The 15,000-nt window shown below is 44.2% G+C and overlaps 1 protein-coding gene across 1 annotated transcript in view; it reads right to left on the bottom strand.

The window, feature by feature from the left end:
* cUnh8orf34 (chromosome Un C8orf34 homolog) overlaps window positions 1-15,000 on the bottom strand; it is a gene marked incomplete at its 5' end in the record, with an annotated part of 71,562 nt that overhangs the window by 9,735 nt on the left and 46,827 nt on the right. The window contains 3 exons of the mRNA XM_080793461.1: window positions 3,152-3,278; window positions 10,899-10,975; window positions 11,156-11,241. Coding sequence (XP_080649587.1) covers window positions 3,152-3,278; window positions 10,899-10,975; window positions 11,156-11,241 — 290 coding nt within the window. The remainder of the gene's footprint in view (window positions 1-3,151; window positions 3,279-10,898; window positions 10,976-11,155; window positions 11,242-15,000) is intronic.

Genomic DNA, 15,000 nt, shown 5'->3' with positions numbered 1-15,000 from the left:
TATATTCAAAGATTTGTGCAACACATTTTCACGGGTTTTAAAGAAAAACAAGCTACAAGCTCGTAGCGCGCCACTCGGTTGCGCACGCTATGAGCTTGTAGATCTGCTATTTTTCAAAAGCTAAATTATAACATAATGTTTAAAACACCAAAAGGGGTTCCCGCCCAAAATGGGTTAACACCAAAATTACTGTAGGGCATTACACAGACACTGATATAAAATGACAGCTTCTGGAAATCAAAGAACTGGCATCAGAAACCACATGGTATAAAGCTTTGATAAAATTTGATCCAATCTCTCAGTAGTATGGGAGAGATCGAAGAGGGAGGGAGAAAGCGAGGGGAGAGTGACATAGATGCACAGAGAGAGAGAGGGAGATGACAAGGCAAGGAGAAAGAGAAACAGATCTAATCTATTACAAAGGCTTTGATCAAGTAGCAGTTCCACTTGGTGAGAGTGTACGGGGCCACAGCACGCAATGCAACCATTCAGAACCCATGCGGTCTTATTGGGTCCGTCCTCTGGAAATAAATAGAGCTGCTATAAATGACTGTTTCGATTAGATTCACTACTGTACTGTATATGCAATCACTTTAACCCATTCTGACCGGGCACCCATTTTGGTGTTAGCATCATGTTATGCTTTAGCTATTGAAAAATAGCAGATCTACAAGCTCATAGCGCGCCACCGAGTGGCGCGCTACGAGCTTGTAGGTCTGCTATTTTTGAAAAATCGAAGAGCGACTGACATTTTTTAAAATCTGATCTCAGGTCAGAATGGCTTAATCAGACCGGTGTGTGCCCAGTGGAAACCTCGTATGAATCTGATCTCAGGTCAGAATGGGTTAATCACTTGACCCTTCCCTATTCTGGGCATGTCATTGTCATGGACAAACATTCCGCGAAAATACGTGAAAAATAGCAGATCTATACAAGCTGACAATGTAGAGGAGAAAACGGGGGGTCCAGGATAGACTACTTGGAAGTTGGAACACCGCTCAACAAAGTATGTAAAGATGGAGTGCCGTGATTTCCCCCTCATCAGGTACTATGATTATACTAGAAGGAAGAATGTGTACAGAATGTGTTTGAAATAATTCTAACCACACCTGGGGGTCTATTATTAGCATGGCAAAATTAGCCATTGGGCCAGTGGGGCCGTGGCCCAGAGGCCCTTGGCTCTCAGGGGCCCTTTGGGGAAATTGGACTGCACAGTACTGGGTTTGAGGCCCTGGAAAGGGTTCCTAACTTCCTAGGGCCCTTCAAATTGGTTGTTGATTTTGTTAAATTTAGGTATAAAAGATGATAAAAACACAAAAAGTTATGGAGGCCCCCCTAACATACCAGCCCAGGGGCCCTTGTGGGGGTTAATCCATCCCTGTATATTAGAGTAATGTTAAACATAGACATATTATAAAAAACAACAACACAATACTGTACTTACAGGTATATATTGGTTCAAAAGTAGAACTGAGTGACTGACTTCCCACAAGCTAAACGGCATCACCCAGACTAAAGGTTGTATCTACAATCAATCCATTATTAACTTCTATGTAACCTCGTTTTAATTAAACTGTACTCACTACTAGCCTCCTTCGGGACCAATTCAGTCAGCTATTAGGAAATAACGCAGATTCATTTTTATCACAGTGGACAAAGAAAAACTGCCCGACCGCATAATTGGGGTAAGAAGATGAGATAAAAGCAGTCTCTGGCTGTAAATGTGGAACACATTAGCAGCTAATAAAGGCATGAAAGGGCCGAATTAGCTTGTTCGACCGCCTCATTCAAACGCCTGGCGGGAGCCCTCCGTCTGAATATTGTACAGTAACTCGGCGTAAAACAACTAGAAATCAATGCCACCTGAGGACCGCCGGTCCTCACATGGCCCACTGTGTTGTTAACAGGCACAGTGCTGGGTCCATAAGAGGACGTTTTTGTATTTGTTCTTTGACAAAGAGAGAGAGAGAGAGAGAGAGAGAGAGAGAGAGATAGAGAGATGTACTGTGCAGACAGTGTGCTCAGTGCCAAATGCCAATGTGCAGAGGAGCTGAGAGGACTTAAACAGCTGGGACTGCTGCTGGGCGACGTTAAAAGTCTCACTAAAGCGAAGGCCAATATGCTTCACATAACTGTGGAATGCATAAGGCGTGTATGAGGCGTACAGCGGCGTGGCCCAATAGAGAGCGGGGACACGCGTAAACAAACAAGTGCGTCACACATGTCTTAGATATGATGCCGGTGGTTGGTGGTGACATTGCCTTTGGTCTATACTCTCCATGCTTTCATCTGCTTTCATAAATTAACCCTTACATACTTGATCACCATGACAATAAAGATGGTGTCTGACTAACCCAGACGTCACGAGTATAATATCAAAGAGCAGAGATGAAACTCATGAATACTCAGGAGTCATAACTCCAGCTTACAGCAGGCTTTATGCTTCACACACTTTGAGAATGACTCAGCAAAGATGCCGGTTATGTAATTAAACTTTAATTAATGCAATTAATTTAAGATGTCAAAAGTGAAATGAATTCCTGCTGCGAGGTAATTGTTCGACTCAGTCCTTTCATTTAGTCACATATTAGCAGAAGCACCCGGTTTTAATTAGTACAAAATGTAGCTTATTGTTTGGCTAGACTCACGACTGACATTGATCTACCCAGGGCGGCAGTGGCTCAGGGGTAGAGTGGCCAGTAGAGAGGCTGCATAAAACATTTGGTTCCCAGTTCGATCCCGGGCTCCCCCAGAGTTCTTGTCCAAGTGTCCTTGAGCAAGACTCTGAACCCCTAATTGCTCCCGATGAGCAGGTTGGTGCCTTGCATGGTTTCCTCCACCATCTGTGTGTGTGAATGTAATGAATGCACAATATCTTATCCCTTTTTTAGCCAATTTATTTTGTGTGTGTGTGTGTGTGTGTGTGTGTGTGTGTGTGTGTGTGTGCGTGCATGGTTGCGTGCGTGCCGTGCATGTACAGTACAGTATACTGTACGTGTATGTGCATATGTGGAGCCTATGTTTTGTATTCCCTTCCCATGCAAGCTTTTGATCTGGGTTAACCACATTATTCATCATTAAAGTCAAAGACACACACACACACACACACACACACACACACACACACACACACACACACTTGCTTGCTTACCGGCGAGGTGCTTGCCCATGTTCTCCAGCTCCTTGGAGAACAGAGAGTCGCCCAGCAGCAGACCTGTGTGGCCGATGGAGCTCCCTCCTCTCCCAGCCTTCAGATCAGCCTCCCAGACAGGCTGACGCTAGTTTAGTTAGCAGGGAGAGGGGGGGGAAGAGAAAGTCACATTAGAAGAAAGACTCTTCAATTAAACTTTATATAATACCCAGCTATATGTCTGAGCCATATCAGTTGAAACAAGAGCCAATTATTATTTTAATGGCAGTTAGAAAAACTTTGGAAACCACAGCAGGGTAGAGATGAAAGTTGACTGTAGTTTTGGTGAAAGCGGAGCACCAGACCGTCAGTAGTGGTGGAGGACCGTGGATAAATCTATAGGAGCTCTCTGCATGCCAGTCTGCTGGCACAGAGCCCGACGGCAGCAAATCCCAGACTAGCAGTTAACGAACAATAAATAATGGATACAGATTCATAAGCTCACGTTGTGCCTACTGTACGGTTACCATGCAAAAATGAAATCAATCATCATCCAAACGAAAAGACCAAGCAGATGGGATTGCTAATGGTTGCCTGTTTGGGCTACATCGCTGTACCTATTCCTGGCCACATGCATCATTTGGAAAGGCACTAGTTTAGAAAACTCAAGCTGCCAAGTCATATAATGAGAGCACACCTAATCCCACTATTTATCCCTTTGATGGTGCACAAGTGGATCAGATGATCTGTTAAGCCAATGGAGAACATACACATGAGCCTCTGCTACAGGTGAGATGCTGTACAGAATTTGCCTTCCATAATCCCACACTTCTGATCATCATCATGTCACTCCTGATGCCAATGGTTACGTCATGTGTTGTGCTTAAGCGCCTGCTGATATGCCGCCGCGACATGACAAATTGCCGAGACATGCTGGAGAGAGTTTAGAGCTGACATATGACGACAGACGTAGAGTCTTCCAACTACAATTTATGGACTAACCAGGGATATGACAGCCTAATCATTTATAGGGTTCTGGAATCTTTTGGTCTTGAAAAACATATCTGATATATAGGAGGCATGGTGAAGAACAACAGCACTGCGCTCTACCGCAGATAAATGGCAGAACGGGATCCCCAGGGACTCTGGACTGGGTCTTGGTGCCTGCCAGCATTATGAGCCACTTTGCGGCGCTGGGACCACGGCACCACAGCCCATGCTTAATTGCAGCCCCCATAAAGCAGTCAAATGGATGAAACATTAAAACTGATGTCCGCCCATCGATTTCTTTTTCTATGGTTGTGTCTTGCCGATCCTGCTGTATGACATCATCTCTAGATCTCTAGTTTCCACATGTCTGCGAAGAAAATTACATACGGAGCCGACGAGCCGTTGACAGACCTCTACGTTAAAGATAAATGCATTTTCATCATATTTGTTCTAGAATAAAGCCACTGGAGTGCACATCATTGCTTTTTGGCTAAAGCCCTTTCAGAAGACCAAATATTGCATGAGGTTTCCAAAACGTATGTTCACAGTATAATACGAACCAAATGCTTAAGTTAAATAGATCCTTACAGTCCAGTCCATAATGAGAATCTCTTATCAGTATATGTTGTTTTATGTTGTGATGTTTTATGTGAACCTCAGGAAGACTATAGTGACTGCGGCAGCAGAAGCTATGGTGATCCGAATAAAGAATGCAGAATAAAGTAAGGCCTACAGTGCTATGTGTGCAGTTCTGCAGCTCTACATCATCCTTGTCCAGCTATAGCAGACTGTAATAAGGACCATATATCCTGGAGACTAGAATCTCTGGTTTAAGGGCCCTTGGTAGAGGCACTCCTGTATCCTGACACACGGACAGGATGTACAGAGTCTGCAAGCAATTCACCTCACCAGATAACATCCAAAAATAAACAGACATTATAATCAAAATATGACTGTTGCTGAACAACTGGTTGTTCTTTATTAGGAGGACGCACAGCTACTGCCGAGAAAGAACTAAGCTGGTTTATATCAAGCTTTCTAAGACTAGACGGGGAGACGAAGAGAATCCGCTCAGTCTCCAAATCATCAGTTCATTTAAAACAGTGCTGTGTAGAAAGCATATCTAATCTAAAGATTAAATATGCCTCATGTGTAGGGGCCTTCTCAGGTATCCTGATCCTCTGTAGGGGGAGCATACATGCTAGAGCGGATCGTGTGTTTGATGATGTGAACTGGAACTCTTCAACATGTTGACTGTTGTTACTAGGTTTCTCTTGAGAATTAGACCTCAGGTTTAAATGAGATTACCTGTATAAATAAAGGTTAAAAAAAAAAGCACAGTAGCATGTATACGTATCAGCTCATCTCTCCCTTTCCTCACCTCATCTGTCTCACTCTTGCAGAGTTATTCATTCAGACATACTCGAGGGGGTTCATGCCATGCTCAAAGGTGCATACTACACTCAAGGGGTTAACATGCTGCATTACTATGTGGGCGTATAAGTGTGTGCAAGTCCCACACGTCATTCGCCGATGCGGCAGTCAGCTGACCAATTGGGCGGGCCACTTAAGCTCACTAGACTGCATGCTCTTCCTGCTTTCCTCTGCATATGGTTCCTGGTTGTATGTGATGTTTTTTACCACCACCACCACCGGTGGGCTCTGTTATTTATTGTATATCTATCTCCCTGCTCTTAATGTTTTATGTTGGTGCTTAATCGTGCCGAGCAAGGAGAAAATCCAGCAGAGCCGAACGCCAAGTCAAATATCATATGCACACTCATTACTCATTCTGTAATAAATATTGGTAAATCTATTCGTGAGTTGTCTAACTGAACTAATTTTATTTGACTGCACTGTAGCAATTGTGGGTGAGACTAAATAAATGCACATAATGTGCTTTTCTTCTCACTGTGGTTTGAGCCAGCCATTGTCCTTATCGGAAATGATGTATGTGTTTAGACATGACCCCAAGTAATTCCAACTGTTTGTTTATCGCTTTGTCTGGAATGCGTGAATGAAAGCATTTAAGCTGCACAGAGGACGAGGAGACAAGGAGGAGGAAGGCCTTTTCATGTCCATAATAAAGGACAGTTATAATTTAGCAATGACTCACGAGGATATTAATCTCAGCGATGCAAAACCCAAGTTGTATAATCCCCGTCACACTATGGCAATACAAAAAGACTGCCTGTAAAAAAAAAGAAGGAAAAGAACAATAAAGGAGGGGGGAAAGCCCTTTGGTGATACTTCTGCCCAACTAACAAACATGGATCTAGTTTCTCACAAAATTAAATCCATGTTGAGAGTGAACATGACAGAGAGAGAGAGAGAGGATGGGAGACCAAAGTGAAACCTTTTTACAGCATGCATGTGTGCTGCTATGCGTGTGTGTGGTCAGCAGTAATGGCCAACAGGAACTGGAGCAAACTTCAAAATTGTGCCCTTCGTACAACAATTCACTGTTTGGGCCTTACAGTGCATGCAGCCAGCAACCTGGTCTGGGTAAATAAAAAGTGGAGGTTGGAGAGTGAAACAGGCGTCTGTAATTGACAAAGCACTGTACCTCACGGTGTGGTCTGGAGGTTGGTGCTACCCCCCTGACACACACACACACACACACACACACACACACACACACACACACTCCCTGCGAACACACATTTTTGATCACTACATACGTTACGTTAGCCTTCAAGGCAATTTGTTACATGTGTTCTTAAAGAATGTGTGGCATATGCTTGTACAAAGGCCTGGCATGTGTGCTGCCAGCAGAGGATCTGATCTCCGTGTTCACTACTTTAACATACTTGACTCCTGTCCTGCCAAATGCCCAACGCGCGCGGCACACAGGGGCGGGGGGGGTCTGCAGACCGCCACTTCTGTCACACAGGGCTTCGATCACACAAGGCTTTATAGTCTGCCCTTGAAAAAGGCAGACTCTCTGTGGATGTTGTCATGATATGGGCTGATGGAAAGAGAGAGAGAGGGGAACATGAACTGCCCCAATGTCTCTCTATGTGCGTGCCTCTGAGTGATTTGACACTTTGGTAAGAAACAAATGGCTGATTTATTTGTAGATTCATGCGAGAGGCAGCCTCACTTCACATCTGGTTTGTTTTCGTCTTGTTTTTGCATGAAGTGATTTTATTGCATCAAATAGTTTGAAGTGTGTCTGGTAAAAGTATTTTGTACTGTTGTTAGAGGAACATTTGCCGGGATGTGAGGATTAAAGACTCCAGTAATTTGTGATGAGGACACAAGAAAAAAAAAACTAATGCTGGCTCATTTCTCTTGTCTAGTACTCTATGAAGCCATATCAGCAACTGAGTTTATCCAGCGCACATACTGTAACCACAACTAATATTCTCCACAAGAAAAATCTGGAGATATGTCTTCCAAATGTTCAGCTGTTGCATCCCACTGTAGTTAATGTTGCCGTGGGAGGATACGGGATATGAGGTGTAACGCTCCACTTTTAATGTGTTCCTGTTGTCTTGGCACGCAACACAATCACCTAATGGACTTAATGTACTGTATACAATGGCTCTTAGGCCCACTGGCCCCACCAGTGAGTCAGCACATCCAAAAGCAAACGGGATATTGCCAATAACACAATTAGAATCCAATTCAAGCTCTCCTCCTGAGACGGTGCAAAGACAGGTCTTATGACATACTGTCTAGGCCTAAGACACAAAGGAGAAGGAAACAATCCAAGGACTTTGGAAATTATCACGAAATAGCTCATCGTGTCACGAACATAAAAAGCATGGACAACTAGCAACAGGGAAATGAGACAGATGTTTGGAGGGAGACAGGGAACGTTCAGTCAGAGAATAATCTGATCGTGGACGTGGTTCGCAACAAAATGCATGGAAGAAAGTGGAACTTGGTGGTAATGCGTGCAGTGTCTGAGCAAGTGAAATGGAATTAAAGGAAAACAAAGGATACAGTTCATGAAGCCAGTCGGTAGTGCTGTCGCCTCATAGCTAGAAGGTCCTGGGTTCGATTCCCAATGGGGACGCTGTGGGCGTGTTCTCTCCTCCGCACATTGCCCATACCTGATGCAGGCTTGGCGAAAGGGCCTTTCTGTGTGGAGTTTGCATGTTCTCCCCGTGTCCCCTAGGGTAGGTACCCTCACAAAAAACATGCAGTGAGGGTACTGATCTGGTCCGTTCCTGGCAGGAGGGAACAGGGCCATGTTCATGCTTAGACACACGTGTGTATTTGGGAATTCCTGCAGCGCCCACAACAGAGGTGGGACTACTATACATTGGTCAGGTTCTAGTCTGACTGTGGCTGAGAGTTTGTGGAGAGAGCTATACAATGTCTTGTTGAGAGATCAAACAGGAAGAAAGCAATCGCAACTGGCACCTCCATACCACTTCTTTCAACATTTGGTAATGAGTATCACAACATACAGTAGGTTGGAGTAAGTCAGCGATGAAAAACGTAATTTGTTTCATGCTGACAATGAATAAGTCTTCAGAGTGGATATGACTATTTCGCCAAACTGTACTTCAAGTTAACTTATTGAGTTAAGAAAATAATTCAAGGCACGGCACACAGAGGCCACATTAAAGAAAACCACTAATATAGAAAGTCTGGAAATCCTAAAGATACAAACCTTTACAGAAATAAAAATGGCTCTAGAGTTACCTATGCTCTAAATCATGGTGATTTGCTCTGAGGATAATCATGTATGCATAGGCATAGAGGTGTGGGGTGCAGTCTGTTGATAGAATGGAGAGGATTGGTGCCAAATATGAAAAGGGCCCCTGCCATGTAGTATATCTGCTGAAACCTGGCCAAATTCCACTGGAAATATAAATAAACCTGCACAACGCTGCCTTGAATCATACACATAGCATTGCATCACTCTAATTATCTTTTTTTTTTTCTACCATAAAAATGAACAATTTTCCCCTGACTGACTTTATGATGGTAACACCCAGGCTGGGGCGAGTGAAGGTTTGATTAAAACATATCGTTTGACACTTGTGCAGGAAACTGTAGAAGGAATTCTCGGGGAACTGCTTCAGCGATTGCTTTAGGAAAGTATCTGCCTTTATTAGGCAATTAATCACATATAGGCGCTGGCTGAGGCTTGTTAAACTAACGATAACCATTAACAGTGTTTACTTTCCAAAATTGACTGCCCAGTGCAGGGCTATCAACAGGACAAGGCATGCTCTACTAGTAGTATGAAATGGCCTGCTGGAACAGAGCAACTTCAAATGTTTTACCTTTATTAGAATATCCATTACTTAACACCAATATTGCAACAATATAATTTAGGGATGTAACATGTAAAGAACGCTGACTGTCTTATTATTAATCTTTATGAATTAATTATTAAAGACTGGAAATTGAGTGTGGTGCACTGGTGCCGCTGAGACTATAGAGGCTTCTCCCACTGTATGACTTCAGCTACTTGTTTGTCCAAAGACATGACTCAACTCTTGAAAGCGTTACATTTAGTTTTTTTCCATGCCATTTAAAGCCTCTGGCCACAGGACCCCAGAGGACCAGTTAAACTAACAAGCTATTATAAAGACAAATTGCATTAGCCTTTCAAATCAGCCCAACATAAAGCAATTAAACAGCAAACAACCACATTAGCTACAGTAGGTGACAGGAGAAGTTCACACTTTCTGTTTCCACATGGGACAAATTAGAACCTTGCTCTTAGTCTTTAGTTTGCCAGACAAGACTCAACCTACAGTATGTACTGTAGTGTGTGACAGAGAGAAGAGGCTTGGATCCATGTCACAGGGAAATACTTCTGTGTTTGCATCAAAACTGACATCAGTTACTGTCATCGCATGATTCAAAATCAAATGTGTCCCTTGGGGGCAACATTCCCAAACTGTTCTCTCCCACTATAAAAAAGACAAAAGGACATAATCCTTTAATTTCATGCACAGTTTCAGCTGATACACAATGTTTCTCTCCCGTTTGGTAACAATGGTTACAGTTGCGTTGGCCTATAATCCACTGAACCAGGGCTTCTGACTGAACTACAGTCTTTCAGGAACCTGATGCCAGTGAGTCTGGAGCCTTTCTCCATCTGCTGCACACACGGAGCAACTCCACAGCTCCAAAGCCCCCTTTCTGTCTGTAAAACGGCAGTAAAGGAAAAAAGGGCCATTCCAACACTTGATTTGGGTAATTATAAAAAGGTATCGACTGGTTTGGATAATTAAACAACGGTACTGGCGTCTTGGCTGACCACTTTATTAATAGCATGTGAGTGTGTCTGTGCCAGTTTGAGTGTGTGTTACAGTCCGTGCGAGCCAGCACGGCCCCGTATGCTGCCTCGCTGTGCCACCTCAACTTGGTGACCCCGTGGCATGTGAGGCTATGCACGCCATCGTCCACCCATAGCACAATGGCATGTAGACTCCTATTTTGTGCCTATTGTGTATGCCGTCTAAAATAGCCTCGTGTCTAATTGTGTTGTGAGATATTCCTTACATTCATCCTTTTCAGACTGCACACAAAGTGCCCTAAGAGGACAGCAAAGTGATCCAGGGAGATCCCGCATTGGGTGTATCACTTGTTCAGTTCTATCGGCCGTTGTGCAAAGCTGAAATGCCCCCGTAAAGGAGGATCCGATCTGCTTGGGCCTTGTCCTAATAACAAGACGATTGAGGTGGTTTTTGTCTCGCTCTCTTTCTGCACAATAGTGGCTGAGGAGGAGACGGCGACGTGATAATTGATGTGGGTAAAGTGATCCAGATTGTCTGACGATGGATGCGGGCAAAAAGACACTTACTGGGCCTGACACTTGAGACACGGCCTCGCATTCCTGCCCCCGTCCTCCCATCAGCATGTCCACCGCGGGCGATGGGCCTGCTCCAGAAGAGACACACACACACACACACACACACATACACACGCACACACAGAAAAAAAGACAATGGAAGAGTTCAGAATTAACAGTTTAGAATTTCCTATCTCATAATCACGGCACGTTCATAACGGTGTCAGTCAAGTGTGCTCATGGGTATAATATACTGTTGTGCAACTCACAGGAGATGTCAGGAACAGCTTGCTCCGCGATGTGAGATCTGTGTTGCACTTCAGACCTGGTATTGGATAGGCTGTCCCCCTGCAGCCTGGAGACATGTAACATAACACATGCCGTGAGTTGTTATTTTGTTAAGGGTGATTTATACTTAGTTTCGCCGGTGTCGCACATAGGTGTCGCACGCTAAATAATTGCTGATCTACAAGCTCACAACGTGTCGCAGCGTGACACGTTGTGTGAGCATGTAGATCTGCTATTTTCAGCGTGTGATACTGACAAAGCATATCAAGCCCTTTAGCAAAATCAGCACTATTGTTCAAAATGGGTGGTAGTAGTTTAAATTATCTCTGGAATCTGCTTTTCTCTCTGCCGGAGACACATGTTATATTGTCTTCATTCCAAATGTCAGATCACGTTGGAGACTGCAGTCCTCTTATCAGTCTGAGGTGATGAAACAAAGAGGAAGTGTACAGCGGGTTTATAATCTCTACTTCAGCCAATGGGGGCATGGACAACTGGGGCAGTGCCGAGAACAGGAAGAACATAGGGGACAACTTGATGATATGTGATGAAATGTGCCTCCCTACAGTGGGTTATATTAATGCATACGTATACAAGAACAGAGCTACAGTAGTAGTACTGTGTTATCAAAAATTCCAACTGCAATTACTTTGTACTAAGTACAAAATTGGCCCGTAAACTTCCTTTCCTCTTAAATCACAACTGGTCTTTATCATTCAGTGTTCCAAGCCCCTATGGTCTTTTCAAAGCTATCTGCTTGGAATGAAATGGAAAGAGATTTGGCTGTCTCTGCAGATGGGAAAGCACACTGTGGGTTAAAGACAAACACTTTTAGGAATGGTTCCTCACTGGGAATGATAACTGCCGATCTGTCCTCCATCCTGTTATCCGCAAAGAGATAGATAGGATCGATGTAGATTTTTCACTGCGTTTTCACTTCTCCTATACAAACAAATTCACTCATACAGTCAGTGTTGTATGCTTAATGGCTGTAAATCAACAGCACATAACACACTGTAATTATACAATGCTTTATGCTCCAAAATGTTTTTACGGCATGCCATTTCCACACAGTGTGGCCATTAGCTCAAGACAAACGAAAGCAGTCAGTACCCTTTCATGGTGTGGCTGCCTGCCTGCCTCCCCACACCACAAGCCCCTTGTCTCCACCAGGCCGAAGGCATGGGGAGAGAGTATGTTTTGCACTCTCTGTGTGTGTGCGCGTGTGTCGTTACCAGCTAATCTCCGACACTGTTAACCCGGTCGATGCCAAATTGTGCACACACACTCCCTGGATGTCAACAATGAACCTCTGCCCCACATTTTCCAGAACGGCCTGTTATAGCGCCACCAGGAGGCCGACTTTTGTAAAACACTTTTTTTATATTACTCCTACAGATCCCGTCCAAAAATCCCGCAAATCGTTACACAGTATCTCTATAATCATGTGTTCAAGACTGTCCGATATTTCATATTCCATCCTAATTGGCTAACATTGGCTTCCAAAGTTTGCAGGATTGCCCTATTTTGAACAAAATGCCTCAAAACATGAACGCAGCATGACATTTACGTGAAATCTTTCCAGACTTTCCTACTAGACTGAGGAATATATCCCACCCTTTTCACATTGGCCTGTTATGGCGCCACAGGTGGATTTTTGCAAAACACGTTTTTGGAACAAAATGCCTCAAATCATCCAATTGCCATCCAAGGCGTAAGAAGAAATGGCACCCTATTCACATTGGCCTATTATAGTGCCACCAGGAGGCCACAATAACCTGACCTGGCCTGGTAGAGACCTGTGCTAGCCTGGGTAAACCCACTCCCCCTGCTGAGACCTGTGCCCCATAAGGCACTTTATCTAGTTGACAAGCCCCAATTTTGCAGCACAAAATCATAGCATTTGGCTATAAATGATATAAATAATCATTGTCAAACCCCCTCCATTCTCTGAGTAGCTCTCTCTCTCTCTCTCTCTCTCTCTCTCTGATTGAGAGACCACTGAAACATCGCAGAGATTATTATCCATAGCCCGTCCCGAGCTCTAAATGAAGCCTCAAGTCCTGTATGTACGCCATTTCCACAGTGCATTCCAGAAATGAAAGCAATTAATTTAATGAGTACAAATCCCACAGAGGTATCTGTTTCCTGAAGGGCTGCGGCACCAACATCCCCGGGACTGCCCCGGAGTCTGGGATGCGTTTGTACACAGAAACGAACCTTTCACAGAGCGAGTGAAGCCTGGTAAAAAAGAGACTGATGGCGGTATACACAGGAGGTGGGCGAGCGCTGGCGTAACCACAGTCGTAGCCCCAGAGACAAGGACATGGCCACAACACACAGGCCACACTGCTCTTTACACTTCAACCGGCCAGCACAGAGCTGGAGGAAGCAGTCTGTTTCCTGACCTGTCAATGTTGGTTAGGAGCCACACACACATGCATGCACGCACACACTCGCACACGCACACACGCACACACACACACACACACACACACACACACACACACACACACACACACACGCACACAGCCAAGAGAGCTTGGGATGGTGGCATGGACACTGTCTGGTAGGAAAGGAGAGGAGGAGGACTGAGGAGGATGTCTGATGTCCGACTAGTTGACGTCATTTGACTTTCAGTTCCATCCGATTTAGAAAGCATGTCCGACTGTGGTCGATGCTCATGTTTATTTGTTGCATTCATGACAGGATCCGTTAACCCTTTTAAGATGTTTTTTGTTCATTTATTGCATTAGCATTTTCCCCCATTTTCTCTCCAAGTTATGTGTTGCCAGTTCCCCATGTGTTCTGTGGTCCTGCTGTTGTCCTGTGGTCTGTGCAGTCTACTGGTCAGCCACCCTCCACTGATAACACACAGTGTTCCGTGACTCCGGACAAACAGAATCCATCCTGGGTCTCTGTGGTGGTGGGGGCCATTAGTGGTGGGCGTGGCCAGACCTGTGTACACTCTTTCCTCTAAGTTGCTCTGATTAAAACCAAGAAGGCCTAGATTGTAAATGTAAATTAAATGGAAAAAACAAGTGTACTAGTAAGAACTCCTTGCAACATTGCATTTGTTTATAAAATATTGCTTCTTCAGGTCTGCGTTAGTTAAAAATAGTTATTTTTCTATAGAGGGTATGCGCGTGACATCATCATCATACTCGGAAGTTATGCGGGAACGCCTACTGAGTGGCAAAAACTACTTTCTGGCCTTGACATCCCATACATCCAAACAGAAAAGTCCTATCTGATTGTATTAAACAATGTTAACCTAGGTTAAACTCACTTTGCCACTCGATTTGCCATTGACTTGACTTGCATGCGCATACCCTCTATTGCAGGAGTGCATAGTTATAAAAACATTGTTGATTAATTTGCCCTTGAAGAGCTAGGAAGCACTCCTTTCTAATCTAAACATCAAAACTAATACTAGTGTAAAGTTTACTAGTGTACTTAATAGAGTTTCAAGTGCGTGACTGTTCTTTATATCCCCAGTCCCCAGACATGCCGCTATGAAACTAATACAGTGCGTTTACTTTAGAGAACGCAACGATTGTGCAATAGACAATAGGAGCAGCTGGAACAGTGGTCACCAGAGATTGACAGGTAGATCACCATAGCTGTCACTGTCGAACACTAAACAGTGGGGGTACATTCTGTCCATTCTAACCACCTTTACGGCGCCTATGTGTGCTGTATCTCTATGCCACCCAGACATCCTGTGGCATAGTGTGTCCTACTGCTGATATAAACAATCACTCGGATGTAAATGGACTCCCGTATCTTGTTAAATATCTGAGCACTAGCAGGGCGGATCATGACC

The sequence above is a fragment of the Protomyctophum bolini genome (genome assembly GCF_963924005.1).
Source record: "Protomyctophum bolini genome assembly, chromosome: 21".
In the NCBI taxonomy this organism is placed as follows: domain Eukaryota; kingdom Metazoa; phylum Chordata; class Actinopteri; order Myctophiformes; family Myctophidae; genus Protomyctophum; species Protomyctophum bolini.
The sequence above is the reverse complement of the archived record's forward strand: the minus strand, read 5'-3'. Positions and strand labels throughout refer to the sequence as shown.